The sequence below is a fragment of the Phodopus roborovskii genome, unplaced genomic scaffold (genome assembly GCF_943737965.1).
Source record: "Phodopus roborovskii unplaced genomic scaffold, PHOROB, whole genome shotgun sequence".
Classification (NCBI taxonomy): Eukaryota; Metazoa; Chordata; class Mammalia; order Rodentia; family Cricetidae; genus Phodopus; species Phodopus roborovskii.
Genome location: NW_026125665.1, coordinates 151,525 through 169,891, shown reverse-complemented (window position 1 = coordinate 169,891; position 18,367 = coordinate 151,525). Strand labels below are relative to the sequence as shown.

The 18,367-nt window shown below is 50.2% G+C and overlaps 1 protein-coding gene across 1 annotated transcript; it reads right to left on the bottom strand.

Annotated features, from left to right (window-relative positions):
• Positions 1-669: 669 nt before the first annotated feature.
• Positions 670-17,820, bottom strand: Atp13a1 (ATPase 13A1). Its single transcript, XM_051178034.1, has 26 exons — positions 17,337-17,820; positions 14,900-14,989; positions 14,622-14,812; positions 12,055-12,127; positions 11,725-11,880; positions 11,557-11,626; positions 11,372-11,478; positions 10,887-11,016; positions 10,732-10,787; positions 10,192-10,318; positions 9,980-10,117; positions 9,768-9,888; positions 9,247-9,404; positions 8,803-8,978; positions 8,619-8,729; positions 7,706-7,831; positions 6,635-6,743; positions 5,001-5,200; positions 4,824-4,920; positions 3,012-3,172; positions 2,827-2,941; positions 2,552-2,748; positions 1,518-1,660; positions 1,293-1,404; positions 1,068-1,211; positions 670-991 (listed from the first exon to the last, which is right to left on the bottom strand). Exons 1-26 carry the CDS (start codon positions 17,721-17,723, stop codon positions 881-883), a joined length of 3,606 nt encoding a protein of 1,201 aa, XP_051033991.1. The 5' UTR covers positions 17,724-17,820; the 3' UTR covers positions 670-880.
• Between the last annotated feature and the right edge of the window lie 547 nt (positions 17,821-18,367).

Sequence of the window (18,367 nt, the reverse complement as noted above, 5' to 3'; positions counted from 1 at the left end):
GACTAGACCTAACTCCAGGTCCAGGCTTTCAGATGTAGGGCGCTCCCTGTTTAGAACTGATGTTATGTAGGGAACCTTAAGTCCCCAGTATCTGGTAGCTTTCATGCGTCAGTCCCCCCACCCCCACACACATCCCCCCACCCCCACCCCGCGAGTTAAATGCTGGGATTAAATGTCTGGTTGGGTCAGGATCTTGAGGTGGTTCCCTTTCAGTGCAGTCAGTGTTCTAAGGAGCAGGCAGGGACACAAACACCTTGCTTGCACTGGGACCTCCAAGAAATATCCCAGGCTCAGGAGTCCCCCACCTGTGCGTGTTTTCCTTTGAAAGTAAGGAGACTATCCAGTGGTGGCTGAGGACCCCCACCACTCAGTGATGAGAAGGTGGCTAGGACCCCTAGTGAGGAAATTTTCTGCATCTGTGACAACACCGAGGAAGGTACACTGTTGCCTCTCCCAGGGCCTGACATGTTAAAAGCCCAACAAATACAGCATGGGCATGATATAGAAAACCTGAGGTCCCCAGCTCCAGGTCTACAAAGTACTGAATGCCCATAGAGGATGTCACTCTCCTCCCTCGGGTTGAGGTGATGCCAGGCCTTTCTTTGGTGACCACCTGGCCCTCCAATTCCCTGGGGCCTGTGTGGCACAGAAAAGTGGAGGCAGCTTACATAAAATTGCAGATGTCGATTTATTTGCCAAAGGCCAGGGCAGTTTCCACTAGCCTGGCCAAGGGTTGTCCACAAATGTCCCAGCTCAGTCTTCCAAGGGCGAGGGGCTGCCTCATTGTGGAGATGGGAACAGTATTCCCTCCTGGGGCAATGGGGGCGGTGCTCCTGCCCAGCAGCAACCAGGATAGGTGGTGGATACCAGCACCATCATCTCAGGAAGGCACTTTCAGCTTCGGAGTCCCCAAAAAGAACTGTAGGACACGGTCAGCCAGGAGTGCCAGGCAGAAGTCCAGGGCCAGGACCTGGCCAATGACCAGCTTGAACTGTCAAGGAGGAGGCAGGTGAGCTGGGTCTGGCCAGGCTAGACTGAGCCAGGGGCCACTGCTCAGGGTCACTCACCTCCACAGGGATGTCCACGAGGCCAAACTGGCTGTTGAAATCCGGTGAGGAACCAAGGAGCAAGCCAATGATGGCCAGCAGTGACACTGCCAGACTCCACACCAGGGGCTTGTTCTCAGGCAGGCTCTCCATGAAGGGTGGGCCCTGTAATGAAGAGACAGCTGCCTGGGGAGGGCTGGGCAGTGGGTAGGCCAGGTAAGAATGAGTAGATATGTGGGGCCTCACCTTGTAGTTGATGGCAAAGGTAGCCATCTGCATGGCCATGGCCATGATGTACACAGTGCTGTTGACCAGGCTTGGCTCAAACTCCTTGTATAGATCTACAAATTGTTCCTGCCTGCAGGGAAATGTAGGTGTCAGTACCATTTGCTCAGGCACCTCCTGCGGCTTCCTGCTGACCTGGCAGGCTGCCCCTTCTTCCTCTTCTCCTCCTGGAAGGAAGCCACTTACTTCTCAGGGCTGCGTGCCTGGGCCTCCCGGTACAGGTAGACAAGGCTCAGAAAGTGGACAGAGAACTGCAGCATCACTGTGAGGATGGTGTACAGGTTGAAGATGTTGGGCAAGGGCCGCTCTCGGGAGAGAGTCTTGAGAGGCTGTAGGGCAGGACTGACAGTCAGAGGCAGCTCACTCGACAGGTGATATTCCTGCCTCCTCAGGCAGTTTCATCCTGACCTTGGGGCTGTCTATACCCCAAATAGTTTGTACTCCATGGTAGCAATGGAGATCTCTCAGGTAACAGATTTACTCTCCCTACTCCCGAGATGCAGTCAGAGCCTGGGGGCTAGAGGCATGCCTGGTCCAGCTTGCTAGCTTCCCACCCTATTAAGTGGGATCTGAAATGTCCTCAGAAGACCCAGGGAACATGTTATGATAGGAGATTTGGAAAGTGACTAATCCCTAAGGCTCTGACTCTATTCCCAGACAGACAAAAGCTTAGGTAGAGACAATCCCAAGCCTTCCTCTTTTAGCTGCAGTAAGGTGAGTAGCTCTAAATATGGCCTGAAACTTCTGGAAGCCTAAGCCAAGACAGAACTCTTGTTTCAAGTTGTCCTGCAGTCTTTCCTCAGCTCAATGGCAAGTTGACACATATGCCCTCTGGGCACTGGGCACTATTTCACCACATCAGCCACCAGTGCAGACTCCTGGTTGTGGCAGCACTCTTTTCTCAGGAGGCCTCCCTGCTGTCCCTGAGGCCAGCCCCTGAAGCCTGTGACACATTTTTTTCCCCCTTAGAGCACTGTGTGTCCTCTGTTTGCTGTCATTCATCATTTCCTTTACCTTGGGGGCTGTGACCTGTCTGAACCCCAAGCTCACAGGCAGTAGTATACCCTAAGTGTATCACTGGCAGCCAGCCAGGCCAGATCCCATATGCATGTCCTGTACAGTCTCAGGGACACTCCTGTCTGTAACATGGGGATGAGAATTTCAATCTACAAGTGCTCTTGAAATGCCCTGTATCCAATCCCAGGCAGTCCAGGGCCCACCTTGGAGCGGGAGATGAAGAGGAAGCAACCGGCCAACAGCAGCCCCTGCAGGGTGGCCTGAAAGTCGCTGAACTTGACGCCCTCCAGGTAGAGGACACTTTGGCTATATGCCAGGATGAGGGCATTGAGGGCCAGGATCTTGAACATCTGCATTGTTGTCACCAATGTACAACGGCCCTGCTTGATCACGTGGCAGACTGTGGGGAAGTAGGACATGAGTGAGCAGGGTGCTGGGTAAGCATGGCTCGAGGCAGGGCTCAGTGCTTGGGACTCACTGCATTGGATGGAGGATAGCTTGGAGGTGAAGGGTGCTGCAATGCTGGCATCCCCCAGCTTCACAATGGGGGTGCTCTCGTCCTCCAGGTCTCGTAGCACCTGACTTAGCCGGTCCTATGGAGTGGGAGGCAGGGGTCATGCCTGGCCAGCAAGGGTTATGGGTATTTATAATCTAAACACTCACCCTGTGGGAAGCTGATTGCTCCTCAGGGGACAGGAGTGCAGACCTCTGTTTGGTTGACCTGGAGGAGATTCTGGGGCCACTGTTGCTCAAGACCGGGTTGTCCCTTGGCCGCCGTCGCCGTTCTACAATTCTCTCAGGGGCATTGGCCAGGAGTGCTACACCTGAGAAGGTATTGGGAAGGAGTGATGGAAAGGGGACCAGGGGCAGGCACCAGTGTCCAGCTGCAGAGCTAGGCCCCAGGCTGAGCTACTGCTTACCACCCATCAGTTCCAAGTTCCCCCCCATTTCACCTGTCTACCTTTTGGGGCTCTCAAGGGACTGGCTACCTTATTTTTCAGGAGAATGTCTTGGCACATAAAAGCACCTTCCACACATGCCTGGTACTCGTGTGAATATGAAGAGAATCTTTACAGCTATGTGGTAGCAGGCCTATGCTCCCAGCATGAACATACATCACAACACTAATAAATGTATTTTAAAACACCAAATAAAAAAAGAAAGCAAGACTGGGGATGTCATCCAGTGGTAGAGTACCTGCCTACCCATGCTCAAGTCCCCAAGTTCATTCAGTTCCTTGACAGGGTTTCTTGGTGTAGTCCTGGCTGTCCTGGGACTCACTCTGTACACAATCAGAGAATCTGCCTGCCTCTGCCTCCTGAATGCTAAGATTAAAGATGTGAGCCACCACTGACCAGCCAGAAGCAAAATTTTAAAAAAGCATTACTTACAGTTTGTAAAGAGAGAATGTGAAACTTGTTATTTGACAAAGAAAAAGAAAGTAGAAGCCACAAAAAGTCAAATGGACCCTACTCCAAATGACTTGACAAATTTAGATGACCCCTCCTGGAGGGCATCACCCTACATGTGAAGTGGGGGGTGGGTGGGAGGGGAGGGTGATTGGGGAGCATGAGAGGGTGGGAGAGAGGCAAAGAGGGAGAATTTGGATCGATATGTAAAATAAAAATAAAAGAATAAATTAATAATAATAATAATAATAATAATAATAATAAAAAGCCAAATGGAGAACACACCAATTGAGGTGTGTCAAAATTATGCTGGTGCAGGCATAACTGTTATCCCAACCCTTTGCAAGCTGAGGCAGGAGAGTCTTGAGTTCCAGGCTGGGCACCCAGCAAGATCCAGGCTCAAACAAGCACAAAAATCCCATCACAACCTAAAATGAGCAAATGAAAGTTGCTGACCTCCAAAGAAACTAATTATTTGAGAGGAAAGTCTATGAAGGCGAGAACTGCAAGTCAAATGGAAAAGAGCAAAACTCAGCCTTTGTAGTCCATGTTGTCAACACTTGTCTTAACAGTGGCCTGTGGCAACCATACCTAGTTGTGGGATTTACACAATGCCCAACTACCTCTTCCATCCTATCCTGTTCCACATGCCTGTACCCCTCCCTGACCTTGTAGCCCCCTCAACATTTCTTTTTAAAAGACAGGTTTCATGTAACCAGGCTGGCCTTGGACTTGTTGCAGTCAAGAATGAACTTGAATCCGATTCTCTTGAGCTCTGCCTGGATGAGCACTTCTCAGAGACGGCATTAGTTAAAATTACCTCTTTTCTCAGTGTTTAGGATGAAATCCAGGACTTTGTACGAGGAAGGAAGACCTCTATTGCTGAGCCACACCCCTGGCCCCTCATTGGAGGATTCTATGCAGGAACCCTTCCACAGAGCCATACTTCTAGCTCCTATCTTAAGAATCAAGCACTCCTATGTTTGCTCATGTACAGCTATGAGCAACAGGGCAGGTGAGATGTCCTCATTAGTAATGGTGACAGCTCCCAGCTATCGGCGCTCACCCACATCAGCATGCTTCAGCGCACCCACGTCATTGGTGCCATCTCCACACATGAGGGTCACATAGCCCAGCTCTTTCAGGCTAGTGATGACAAATTCCTGCATGGTAGACATGAAAGAAATGGGGCTGCAGCCATCCCCAAAGCCCCAAGTGCCCAGCCCCAGGGTCCTGCACATACCTTCTGCTTGGGGGCCACACGGGCAAACACCTGCACATGAGGGATGAGGTGGAGCAGCTGCTGGGGGTTCACAGCTTGCAGGTGAGCCAAGCCATCACCTGTGAGGCATAGTGCGTGCTCCAGGGCCAGTGCCTTGGGAGAGCCCAGGGTGAGAGGCAGCACAATACTGCTATCAATGGAGCGCCACTCACACGGTTGGCCTGTGGGTCATATCTACAGTCAAGGTTGGGACTTCAGGGCCAAGACCACAACCTCACCCAGAACCTAGGCCTGCTCTGGGAATTTCACTGGGAACATACACAGGACCCACAAGTATAGATGAGCAAACTGAGGACCGAGGAACCTGAGCCTAATTCTGATAGCTGCATGACTGGGCTAGATGCAAACAGAGGAGGCCTGGTCTCAGAAAGTTACACAATACTACTCCCTCATCTAACAGGTCTCCATACTGTCAGCATGAACTCCAACCTTCTTGGTGCTAAGATCCCTCTCATGCCAAGCATCATGGGACCCACTTTTATTTCTGCAGCTCAAATTCAGGAGAAGGCTGGTGGAGGGGATTCATCAGCATAACCAGCACTGACTTCCCACCCTAGACTGTCTCAGATGGGAGATTCAGTCAATCTGGTTGGCCTGTGCATAAAACAACAGTTATGATCATCACTTTAAGGTCACCTGCCCACAACCCTCAGGTCCAAGAACATAGCACACAGGGCTGGAATGGAGGGAGACTTGGAGCCAACAGTTGAGAGTTATGATTGAGTTCTAGAAGCTTTCCTAACTACATTCTATTCTGCCATCCTGCATTGGGTTACCCACTGTTTCTCATATAGGTCATGCACTAAGTGACATTATGTGACCTGAGCAAGAAGTGGGTTTAAAGTCTGGTCTCCTAAGATATATCTGCAAAGACTGGTTTGAAAGCCACGGTGTAGCCCAGGCTGGCCTGGAACTAACAGCAATCTCCTTGCCTCAAGAGCTGGGCTGAAGCCGAGCGTTGGTGGCACAAGCTTTTAATCCCAGCACTTGGGAGGCAGAGGCAGGTGGATCTCTGTGAGTTCTAGGTCAGCCTGGTCTACAGAGCTAGTTCCAGGACAGGCTCCAAAGCAATACAGAGAAACCCTGTCTCGAAAAACCAAGAGTTGGGCTGAAAGGAGTACACCCTCATACTTAGCTAAGTGGACTTCTTTTGAGTCCCAGCCTCCTTGCTTACAAGCAAGATGCCAATAGCCAGCTTAGAGTTTACCTCCAACCCACAATGTGCATAGAAGCTGCCCTCAGTGCAGGGTAGGGCAGACAGAGGTGCTAAGAATGTGCCATGCTTTTTACCCAGGATCTACCATCCTCAGTGTTGGGCAACTGATGCCCTAATCAGGTGTTAGGGACCTAGAAACCCCTGGGCAATGGCACAGAGTGTCCTGCTCAGCCCAATGTGGGCAAGGCAGTGTGCATGAGTCCTGTTGTAAACAAGAAGGCATACTCATGAAATCAGTGAATGTCCTTATACCACACACCTGCACATCACACTGTGTATGCTTAGGCCTCCTCAAGGTGGGGCTGACATCAATTGTGATCAGCATTAAATAGTGGTAAGGCACTTGTCCTGGACTAGGGCCCCAGTTACCTGGCCTCACCTTTCTCTGAGGGAGGATGCAAGATGAGTGTGTGGGCCTTGTCAATGAAGTGCAGCTCCTGAGCCACATGGCAAGCAGTGAGTGGGTTGTCCCCTGTGATCATGACCACCTAGGGGACAGAGAGCAGGGCTTAGTAGGAAATACTTGCTGGATAGAATTCTTACCTTGGCCTCACAGCTCCTCTAAGGAAGTATGAGGAAAAAGGCTACAACCTGTATGAGACAGAACAGCCTACCAATCCATGGCATGCTATCCAAATGGCAGGGCTGTGCTAGTTCATCAGATACCACATTCCAGGTGCTGAGCTGGCCCCAGGGGTGCTCATACACTAGGCACATACCGAGGAACAGCCTCAGTGTACTACTTCTTAAACTAATTCATATTTTGCTATGTGCTCACAGGAATAGGTGTGTGTGCCTTTGGATATGAAGGTCAGAAGAAATGTCTGATCTCTCACAGGACCAAACAGCAAGTTCTCTTAACTGTAGAGTAACTCTCGGATCCTACTTTTTGCTTTTGGAGACAGGGTCTTACTATGAGGGCCCTGCTGGCCTTGGACTCACTATGCAGACCTCTGCTGACCTCTGTCTTCCTAGTGCTAGGATGATAGGCATGTCACTATGTTAGCTTATTACTTTTACTTAAAACACAAATTAAGAATTAGTCCTTGACTGACAGTGCTCAGGGCCTGGAATCTGCTTGTATAGAAACACTTAAGTGATTGCAAAGGCAGGCAGGCAGGTCATGACCTAGGAGGGTTCATTGAGGACCACCTGTGTTATTTGCCTCTCTGAGACTGTTCACCAGGACAGGTATAGCCTCCAGATCCCTTACCTCCAGCTTCTGCCTCCTTCTTACAGTCACACAAAGTCTGAGGAAGTGATGCATGTGATGCATGTTGTAAGAGGGAGCCATGTTACAGAGCATCCTCTACCCAACCCTGAGAGTGCCAGCCATATCTATGCTCATCTTAAAACCTGTGTGAAGGTCAGAAGAAATGTCTGATCTCTCACAGGACTAAACAGCAAATTTAGTCTCTGCCCCTGTTCCAACTTCTTCCTTTGCTCATACCCGGTGGGATGCATTCTGGATCTCTCGGATCACAGCCTTTGAGTCAGCCTTGAGTGGACAGGAGACCACAATGAAGCCCACGAACTTGAGGCTGCACTCCAGCGCCTCCCGCTTGACCTCTCGGGCCTGTGGACAGATACAGGATACCTTCACCACCTGTCTTTTCCACTAGCCTCTTCAAATCTTCCAGAGTGAGGAACCAAGTCAAGAAAGCAGGTTACAAGTGCCTCAGCAACTAGAGCCACTGTGTATGTGTGTGATCATGCTGGGAAAGAAGACCCAGTCTCCTAAGAGAAATGTCGGAGCCAAGAGGCAAGGTAGGCCCAAGTGGAGCCCAGCTAATGATGATGGGGTCTAGACCCAACTGTGCCTATTCCTAGTGATTGTAGACATAGATACACCACAGAGCCCTCTGTGGCTCAATTCAAAACTGAGACTATACAAGGCCACAACCAGGGAAGGCAGGTGATTAAAAAAAAAAAATCACAGAAGAAAACAGCAGAATAAGAGTGAAGGTGGGGGTCAGGGCGGATAGGACTTGGGGGATAGATACAAAGCAAGAGGACAGAGGCTTTGAGTCTTGTATTGAGTGGGTCTCCACAGTCAGGGAGTCAGCTACATTAATTAAGTTTTAGAGGGATGTTTGGGTATAGGGGAAGGCAGACTGAACCAGGATCAAGAAGCAAGTCAAAAGACAAGTTATACTGCCAGAGGTGGCAAAGAAGGGCAGGGACAGATGGAAGGAAAGAGAGGGAGGGGTATGAATCCACTAAGGCCTTCTGTCTACCAGGTGGCAGGGACAAGAACAGTGGAATCTGAGACACCTTCTAGACTTCCCTGAGGAAGTCTAGAGCAGAGAGGGTAACATGATGTGGCTGGGTAGCAGGGGCTGTTGAGTGTTGCAGGCCCTCACCTGCTGATGCGTGAGATGCCCTAGCTCCTTGTACCCCAGAGCCAGGACACGGGCTCCTTCCCGAGAGATCTCCGTATGGATGTGGTGGTAGTCAGGTGGACACTGGGAAAACTGCATGAAACACAGGGGAACGTCACTGCCTGATCCCTGCCTGCCCCTTAACCCAGGGTTGGGGCTGGCTCACCATGGAGTGCAGGGTTTCAGGGGCCCCCTTCACAGCGGCGATGTAGCAGAGGTCAGTGGAGCCGAGCTTCTCGTAGGAGGCGAGCACGGACATTCGCTTTAGGGCACTGGCAAAATGAAAGCGCTGGTGAATTTTCAGCCCCTGAGTTTTAATACTTCGGGGGAATACTTTCTCATCTGGAAACAAATAAGTACGAGTCCTGAGGGGCTTCGCTCCGGAGCGGTAGCCAAGCCCCCCCCCCCCCCAGCTCTTCAGCCCCAGCATCCCCAGAACCCATATGGTTACAACAGGCACAATGGATCAGCCATGGAAGACTGGACACCGACCCAAAAAGATACCAACATAAGGCTAGCCTGGCACTAGCCTATAGGAATGTCATCATCATGGGCCAGCCTGCCCAGGATAAAGGCCACCCATGCCAGGCCTTGGGTGGTAGTCCCTCACCTTTGGTCAGTGTCCAGTCTACAGCTGTCAGCATGGCCTTCTCCAGGGGGTCACCCACTAGGGTGCCATCATCCAGCTGCATGAGCGAGTGGCAGGAGGCCAGGGCCCGGTGTGTTTCTATGGGAATGCTGGACACTGGGGTCACCTCTTTTCCATCTCTGCAAAGATGGGGACAGTTGGTTACAAGGATAGAGCTGCACCTCTACCAGGGAAGGGACCTGGGAATCTTCAGTGAGTGCTACCAGGGACCACCCTCTGAGCTGCCAATACTTGTGTTGGTCACTAAGGATACCTTGGTGAGGAGAGTGGTCCTTCTGAGACTACCAGCCTCAAGGATGACTCAAGGTTACAAGAGATGAAGCACCAGGTCTGTGCTGGCTATTCAAGCCTGAATCAAACTTCTTACCCCTGATACCACTCATACTGATATCCATATAGAACCCTCTGTAATGGAGGATCAGGTCAAGCTTGGTTCTGTTTGCTGGGAGTAGAGGGATTGGGGAGGGTCCTTTTATGCTCACCTTAGCCCTGCCACACCACGTACCACCAGGCTGTCACTGGTCAAGGTACCCGTCTTGTCAAAGCAGCACACTTCAACCTTGCCAGCAAAGGGGATCCGGAAAGGCTCTGTGCAGTACATGTCTGGGAGGTAGGGGATGGGACTTGGAGTCAGGGGGTCCCTCCAGGCTCCTGCTTGCTCTGTACCTCAACCCACCAAACACGCAGTACTCACAGAGCTTGGCCAGGGCTATGAGGGAGGTGTTGACAGCCAGGGATAGCTCAATGGGCAGTTCAGGGGGTACAACTGAAGTGAGGATGAGGGTACACTCAAGAAAGAGCTTGTAGCGGTTCCGGCTGGGGTCCTTGGTTCCTGTGGAAACAGGGCCTGGCAGCCTGGGGCAGGGATGGGGCCGTGGAGCAGGAGCTATCTATCAGAGTGCTTACCTTCGATCCACACATATGCAGCTGCAGCAATGGCAAACACCAGAAGGAAGAGGATGAAGATGAAAGTCTCCAGATTGTTTGCAGTAACCCTCTTCACCCCAAAGAGAATTGTACGTAGCAGCTTGCCCTGCAGGGAAGGGGGTGGAGGGAACAGCTTTCCTGGGAGGTTTATGGGGGGACAGTGGCCTCCCCTCCCTGAGAGCAAAGAGACTGGCTTCTCTTTCTAGGAAATAGCAATGCCTACCTTAGGCCATGAAGTAGGCAGACAAGAGTCTTAAGTAAGGATGCCAGCCACAGGGCTACAGGGAGGGGTAGAAAGTACAAAGGCAGAACCCTGTAGCATTTACCAGAGCACCTTACTTAAAATCCCTTTCTTAGGACAGTAACAGCCAGACTGCCTTGGGCACACCCACTGTTAGCTCAGGCCAGGAAAAGTAGGCCAGTACTAGGATGGCAAGGCCTGTACTAGTCTTAGGATGAATGTTTTGGAAGGATCCATCACACACTTTGGGCCCTCCTAGATGTGATCAAAGACCATACCTGGGAAGTGTTGAATCCAGTCCTCAGGACATAGGCCACACATCCATTGTCAACCGCTAAGGAGACAAGCAGAGGCATGTGTCATTGACAACCCTATTTCACCTTCTTCATGCTAACAGAAGCTTGAACACCCAGGACACCCTCGAGGCACCTACACTTCAGGCCAGAGGTTGCCTTCTGTGGAGGGATGTGTTGTACCACCTTGGTGCCCCCAAAGATGACATGCAGCCGGGCATCAGCCTGCAGGTCTAGGACACGATCTGGGCTCAGGTCTTCAATGGGCTCCTGAGAAAGGAAAGTGGATGGTGGCCTTACTTCAAGCCTTCCAGGGCTGAGGCATTAGTAGGCTGCATCTCTGGAGCACTGGCCCCCAGGGACTTATCCAACTCCCATGAGGGTTCCTGCCTAAATCAGCAAATCCTGGGCTCCTTGGCTGGTACCTCCTCACGAAAAGACTTGTGGAGTTAATGCTTTGTGATCTGCATTAGACCTTGGTGATACCACCCATCCCAACTGGATATCCTTGTTTCTCTCTACCTGGCTCACCCACATCGATGGTAGTGACTCTAGCCCACTGGCCTCTCCTGCCCTATGTCTTTCTTCATGAACTGGTTAGTGAACTATGGATCCCACCCATCACCTTCATTTGTGGCACCGATTCCCCAGTGAGCATTGCCTCATCCACAATGCAGCGGCCCCGAAGCAGCAGCACATCGCAAGGTACCAGGTTCTCCTGGGGGGATCGGCCTGCAACATGCAGGCAGGAGGATCAGCCACAGACTAAGGTAAGGGTTTCTGTCTGGAAGGAGAGAAATCCTGCCTCACCTATAGACACAATGTCCCCAGGAACAATCTCATCACTGGCCACAGGCCTCCACTTTCGGCTGCGGTAGACCTGGGAGTATGAGTAGGGGAAGTGTGTCAACATAGAATATACATGGTGCTCACCCAGAGTTAGGCAGGGTTATCATCCACCTGTCCCATCAGTCACACCTGTATCATGTGGGGCTTGTTTCCCATCTTGCGGATCTCTGACATGTTCCTCATCTGCTGCTGCACTAGGGAGGCCTCGAAAGCCACCAGCATAGACAGAGTGAAGACACTGTAGTACCAATACTCATCCAGGCACCAGAGCCCAACGCAGAACACCTGTGAATCAGCAGCCTGTCAGGCCCTGTCCACCTGTCCTGTATCCAAAAACCCCAGCAAACACCAATGATTCTTGAGGGCAGGGAGAAGCTCTGAGGTTTGCAAGGGAAGCCAGGCTCACTCTGGCTGAGACAGACCCAAAGAAAGAGCTGGTACAGGGATCAAAGTTGTTACCTGAAACACGAAGAAAGGGGCTGTGGCTCTCTCCTTGAAAAGCTCAGAGAAGTCAGGCACAACCATTTCAGCCCTGTAAGAAACCACACCCATTAAACTCTTCAAATTCCTGGTTGAGGCTGAAGAAGAGGCAGCCCTGGCCTTGCTACCTCTTACTGGGGACTTCTGCAGGTTTCTAAACACATAGGCTATTCAAGATGGGAGTTCCTTCTTGCTTACTTGCAAGTCAGGCAGACTGGCTGACAACATGCTCTCCTTACCCACTGAGCCCCTTGCTCTGCTAAACCCTGTGACAGGCTCTTCCAATACTATCCACCCCAGGGCAAGATGAGAGTATCTGGTCAGTGACACAGGCAGCAGTGCAGGAGTGTCTGGAAGAAGAGGAACCCTGGTGACAGAGGGTAATCCCCATGAGGACTGGATATTCTTTTACTGAGACAGGTTCTCATGTAACCCAGGCTCTCTTCAAACTCCTTATAGGGCCAAGGAGGAGGTCTGAACTTCTGATATCCCTGCCTCCATTTTTTGAGTGCTGGGATGACAGGAGTATGCCACCATGAACAGTTAGTTTATGCGGTGGTGGTGACAGAACTCTGAACCTTGTACCTGTTAGGTGAACTCCAGCCCCCACCCCTAAAACTGGGATTCCTCCCGCCCCTCTTTTCTCTTCTTTTTTTCTGAACAGGTTCCCACTATGTAGTCTTGGCTGGCCTAGAATTCACAGAAATCCAACTGTTTCTGCCTCCTGAGTACTGGGATTAATGATGTACGCTACAATGGATGGTCATTTAAAAAGATTTTATTTTACTCTTTTGTATGAAGAGGGAGAGGTGACATGCATGGGACACAGTGTGTGTGACAGTCAAAGGACAACTTGCAGAAGTTAGTGCTCTCCTTACAACTCAGGTGGTCAGGCTTGGTGCTAAGGGCCCATAGCCACTGAACCACCTTGCTGGCCTTGGGATTTTGTAGTATTTTCCTGAATAAGATCTAGGGTTCAAGAAGCTTGTTCCTGAGGAGTCTCCTACAGCAGCATGTGGTCACCCAGTCTGACTTGGGTCTCCTTTGCTCTGCTCTCAAAATACAAGGGTACTCATAGACTTCCCCAGACATGGGGGGATTTGAGAAGTAGAAACTGCAGAATGATCCCATAGATAAAAACAAAACACCCACAGTGACAGAATAAAATGTGTCCCAGGCCATTAATGTGCCCAACACCAGGGTTGTAGAGACCAACAATGAGTCTTGGCACTGGATGAGGCAACTGAGCCATGAAAGAGCTTCATGAGCAGTGAGGGTTGTGGCTTAGTGGCAGGACTTCTGGCTAGCATGTGCCAGGTACCAGATTCCATGTACAGTACCACAGAAGGAAAAACAATCTCTGACAACTGCACAGGTTCTCTGACTAAGCACCACAATCAGAGTGAATAACGTGGTGCTGTGATGCCATACGATGATGCTTGGTACCCAGCTTTGGGCTGTCCTCTTCCAGATGCATATTAGAAATTTAGTTTTAATAAAAGATAAAAGAAGAAAGTCTACATGGAATATCTGTCATCCTATCCAATATCAAAGAGGCATCAATGTGTTTTGTTTTGTTTTGTTTTCCTTTTGCAGTGTTGGAGGCAGAATGCAGTCTAGCTCATTAGGCAAGTATTCAACTACTGAGCTGCACTCCAATCCTGAGGGTGCGTCATCACTATTTCTAGTGTGTTGAGATGCCTATGAGCATAAGTAGTTGAACAGAAATCTTAAAACAGAATCTAATTTCATGCTGGGCAATAGTACACACACCTTTAATCCCAGCAGTTGGGAGGCAGAGGCAGGTGGATTTCTGTGAGTTTAAGCCAGCTTGGTCTACACAGAGAGTTTCAGGACAGCTAGGGCCTACACAAAGAAACCCTGTAGAGAGGGCAAAAAAAAAAAAAAAAAAAAAAAAAAATCTACCTCCATGTTTGTGGGAGAGGGCATGCCAAAGAGATGGTTTATGTGATAAAGTGTTTACCTTATAAGCACAAGGACCTAAGTTCAAGTTCCAGACTCCATATGGAAAAACAAACAAGTGTAGTGATATGAAGTTATTTTCACAACACTGGGGAGGTAGAGACAAGAGGACTGCTGGTGTTGCTACTCAGTAAGCCTATTTAGTAAGCTTCAATTCAGACACCCTGTCTTAAAAAACAAGGTGAATGTTTTTGGGATGACACCTGAAGCTAATCTCCAGCCTCTATATTTGCACATATATACCCACCCACCCCCACAGAAAATCAAGAGAGGAATTACAAGAGTCATAAAACAGACAAGTGGAGAATGGTCACTGAGGACAGGACAACTCTCCCAAACCAAGGTCTCACACCACAAAGCAAAGGCTCCTGGCCCTCTTAGGGTCTTGTTGGCAGACAAGTTTGGAATAAACTAGAGGTGAGCAAGTTTCTCAAATGGGGCTGCTGTCATCCAGCATTTTTGGCTTAAAAGCAAAGCTTTCCACCCTATTACCAAGGCTCCTTGACCAGGAGCAGAGTAGGGCAGCAGTGCACAGGGGCTCATGGGGGAAAACAAGGACTTACTTGTTGCTCCCAAACTTCTTCTCTGCAGCTCGGATCTCTGAATCTTCCTGGAAGCCTCTGTTACTCTGATAGTAGGAGAAGGCATTCCCCACTGGGAAGGCCACTGGGAGGAACTGCTTTCTCTCCAGAGCATCATAGGAATATTTGATCTTTTGGAACTCAAATGACAGCACCTCCAGCCCATCTTCACCCTGGAGGAGGGGGGAAATGAGACATCAGTGCTCAGAAATACCACACAAATGCCTATTCCAATTACCCTGTAGGATATCCCAACATACTTTGTCACGGTGCAGGGCCACCAGCTCAGTGGAGCCATTGTTGGGGGTTGGTACCACCTTCACAAAGGTTGCTCTGCTGGGATCATACTCCTGTTAAAAGCCAAAGATTGTTGTTATTGAGCCTTTAACCCACAAGTGTATGCCCTCATAGGGGCAGAGGAGTGTGGGCATGTTATGAATGTTATAACTCTAGTGCTAGTTTGGACATATTCTACTTGATCACTGGTCCTAGATTAGAAAGCTGAGGTCACAAGCACACTCATTATTCAGATTCTGGACATGAACTCAAATCCATATGTAACATCTAGTTTGTTGTCCATTCACTCGTCCCAAGTCTTGCCACAGCCCACTTGCTGCCACACTGGCTCTCTCTGGCTTGCTTACCAATCCCTAATTCACTGGACATGCAGGCTTGCCTGTGTCTAAGCTAAGTAAGAGTCTTGGTATCCACACATGTCCATGTACAGCCTTGGGCACATTCAGCTAAAGACAGCTATGAATGACACAAAACCATAAACATACCTAAAATACCATTTTTTTTCTCCTCAGTAACTTAGTTGTGAGATTCCCTAGAATAATTATGTTGATGACTACACTGTGCTGTGAAGTGAAGAGGTTGGCCATGCTTCCTTCCTTTACAAATTCATCTCCCCCCCCCCCCCCCGACAGGGTTTCTTTGTATTGCTTTGGAGCCTGTCTTGGAACTTGAGCTGTAGGCCAGGCTGGCCTCAAATTCACAGAGATCTGGCTGTCTCTGCCTTCCGGGTGCTGGGATTAAAGGCATTCACCACTTATGCCCTGCCTTTACAACATCTTTTCAGGTAGCCGACATGCTGAGACAGCTTGTTGCCCATATTCATTCAGAACTTTGCTTAAATGTCACCTAGACTGGAGCCCGGCCCAGGTGGTCCAATCTAAAGTTAGCGTTATCTGAGACTCCTGTTAGTGTTATCTGTCTTCTGCAATAACAAATGAGTCCACCTTCTTCCCCAATGGTTTTCTCCATGTTGTTTTCCTGACACAAGAACTACTTTCCCGTGAGCTGTTTTGCTAGACCTGCAATGATTGGAGGAGAAAGAGGGGCACACAGTGGTGACCCTGAAGGAATGCCACTGGAGGGACTGCATGGCCCTGGAACCATAGAGAAAACAGAAACAAACACACAATGCTGAGCTTCTGTAACACAGGGGGCAAGCACAAGATGCTATGTAGTGTTGGCCCTGAGGTAGGCACTTTACATATCATCTTAGCTTCCCTCAGTGGAGGGTGAAACTGAAACCCAGGGAGAAGCAAACCCTGCTCTCTCTTCTCACCCCAAGGCTGCTTAGCTCCTCCCACTCACTTCTGCATCCTGGGAGAGGAAGTTCTCTGCTACAATTGTTTAGCTAGAGTCCAAAAGGTCAATGCACTGCTGGGGGTTCAGTGTCCCACAATTCTACCACCTACCCTCAATGCCAAGCTCAGAAAGTTAGGCCCATTGAAGGATAAGTGAAGGAAATGACAGGGTGCCTGTGGATTCAATGCACACAGAGCCAGGGAGGGTACTTAAGGGTATTCTGGATTTTCCTGCAGGACCAACCCAGAGCTAGGGTTAGAGGAAACTGGCTTGAGCAGATTATCAGTGCCCCAGGCTTCAAATTTAGTGTTATGTGTAGTATGGTCATTGGGTGTTACTTGCCAACTTAGAGCACCTTTTAGTCACTGCTTCCTGTAGTGGCACTGTATTTAGAATTCTGAACTTGATCACTGTATCTTGCTGTATACCCACCCTGACAAGCCCTCAAAGAATTAGCCACCCTTATCTTATCGCCAGATACCATGAGACTCTAAACCCTTAAGTCACTTACAACTAGCTCCTGCTCATCTTAAGCACTAGGATGAACCACACACTCCTTTGGGTCTAGCAAGGGACAGAGGCTGAACACAGATTACGGAAATCACTCAACAGGTCTAGCCTCACACTTGGGCTGGGGTAGGAACCAGCAATGGTAGCACAGGCTTTTAATCCCAGCGTGCTGGAAACAGGGACAGATATCTCTGAGTTCCAAACGAGCCAAGGTTGCATAGTGAGACCTTGTCTCATTAAAAACAAAGAAAAGAAAACCAAGATACAGACAACGGAAAAGGAAGGTATAGGATCGTCCCAAAACACCATGCCATATAGGAGCTAAGACAACAATTTACACAAAGAGTAGCATAGGGTTCTGCGGTAATTCTGTTTGATGAGTTTCTTGTGAATCAAAATGACCGCACACAGTCGCATGGCGGGGTCAGAATTAGGCCTAAACCGCAAGGCAGAGGGCGCCTCTGGATACTCGGGCATTGCAAATGCAAGGCTGTAGACGGGACTGGGGATACGCAAGACCGCTGCAGCCCGGAACTCTTGCTAGGCTCCATCGTGCCTGGGTCCCTGTCGGGGTCGTGCGCGCGCACTTACCGGGGTGCAGGTGAGAGCACAGTGCGCGTGCACAGACCAATGTCCTGACAAGACAGTGAGTGCGTGCGCGAAGCAGATGGTGGCGAGTGCCAGCAGAGCGGCCTCGGGGATCTGGGTCCAGTTGCTGCCCCATCCCCAGCAACCGCTGGCGGCGGCGCACAGCCAGGCTGGGTACAGCAGCCCGGCGAACGGCAGCACGGTGAGGCGCCGCAGAAGTGACAGCCGCCGGTATGGCCACACAGCGGCCACCAGTTCATCGCCACTCGCTACAAGCGCTGGTCCGGCAGCTAGCAACGGCCGCGGTCGCCGCCCTGGCTGGGGAGGCCTGCTGCCCCCAGTTCCACCAGGCCGGGCCCCGCCTGGAACCGCGTTGCCCACTGCCGCCATCTTTCCCAGTGCTGCGCTGGCTTCCGGCAGAAGCACCGCCTTACTTCCTGTAAATTACTTCCGGCCATGCCTGACAGCCACCATGAATAGCTTTAGAACTAGGAAGCGCCTATGGAAAGCGCTAGATGGGTCAGAAAGTGTCTGCTCGGAGAGCTGCCAAGACAGACTGTGGCTGGAAGGAGAATAAGGAATCAAAGAGCCAATCAGCTTGCTAAGGGCTGCCACGCCGGTGTAAGACCGGAAAAGATAAGGCAGGCAGGGAGGGCTTGACGGTAACAAGAGACCTGAAAGGGAAGAGCCAACAACGTGGGGCGGAGCCTCCACACGTGAAGGAGAAAGCCAATCGAAGATAAGGGCTTTAGGAGGTGGGGCCTTTTTAGGGCGGGGCCTGTTAGGAGGACTGAGCTTTCGAAAGGTAGCCCTAAGAGTGGCTTTTCCAGGCAAGCAATACTATTGCACAAAATGGCTACATTAACATAAGAAATGGAGAATTTGATATTTATATGAAATGTATTTTACTGTTACCTATTCTGTACAAATGCTGTTATTTGAACACACCATAATAGATTTTTTTGGAGATTTAGAAAAACTATAATACAACAGGATAACTAATATTCAACAGGCTAACTCACTACATGACTGAT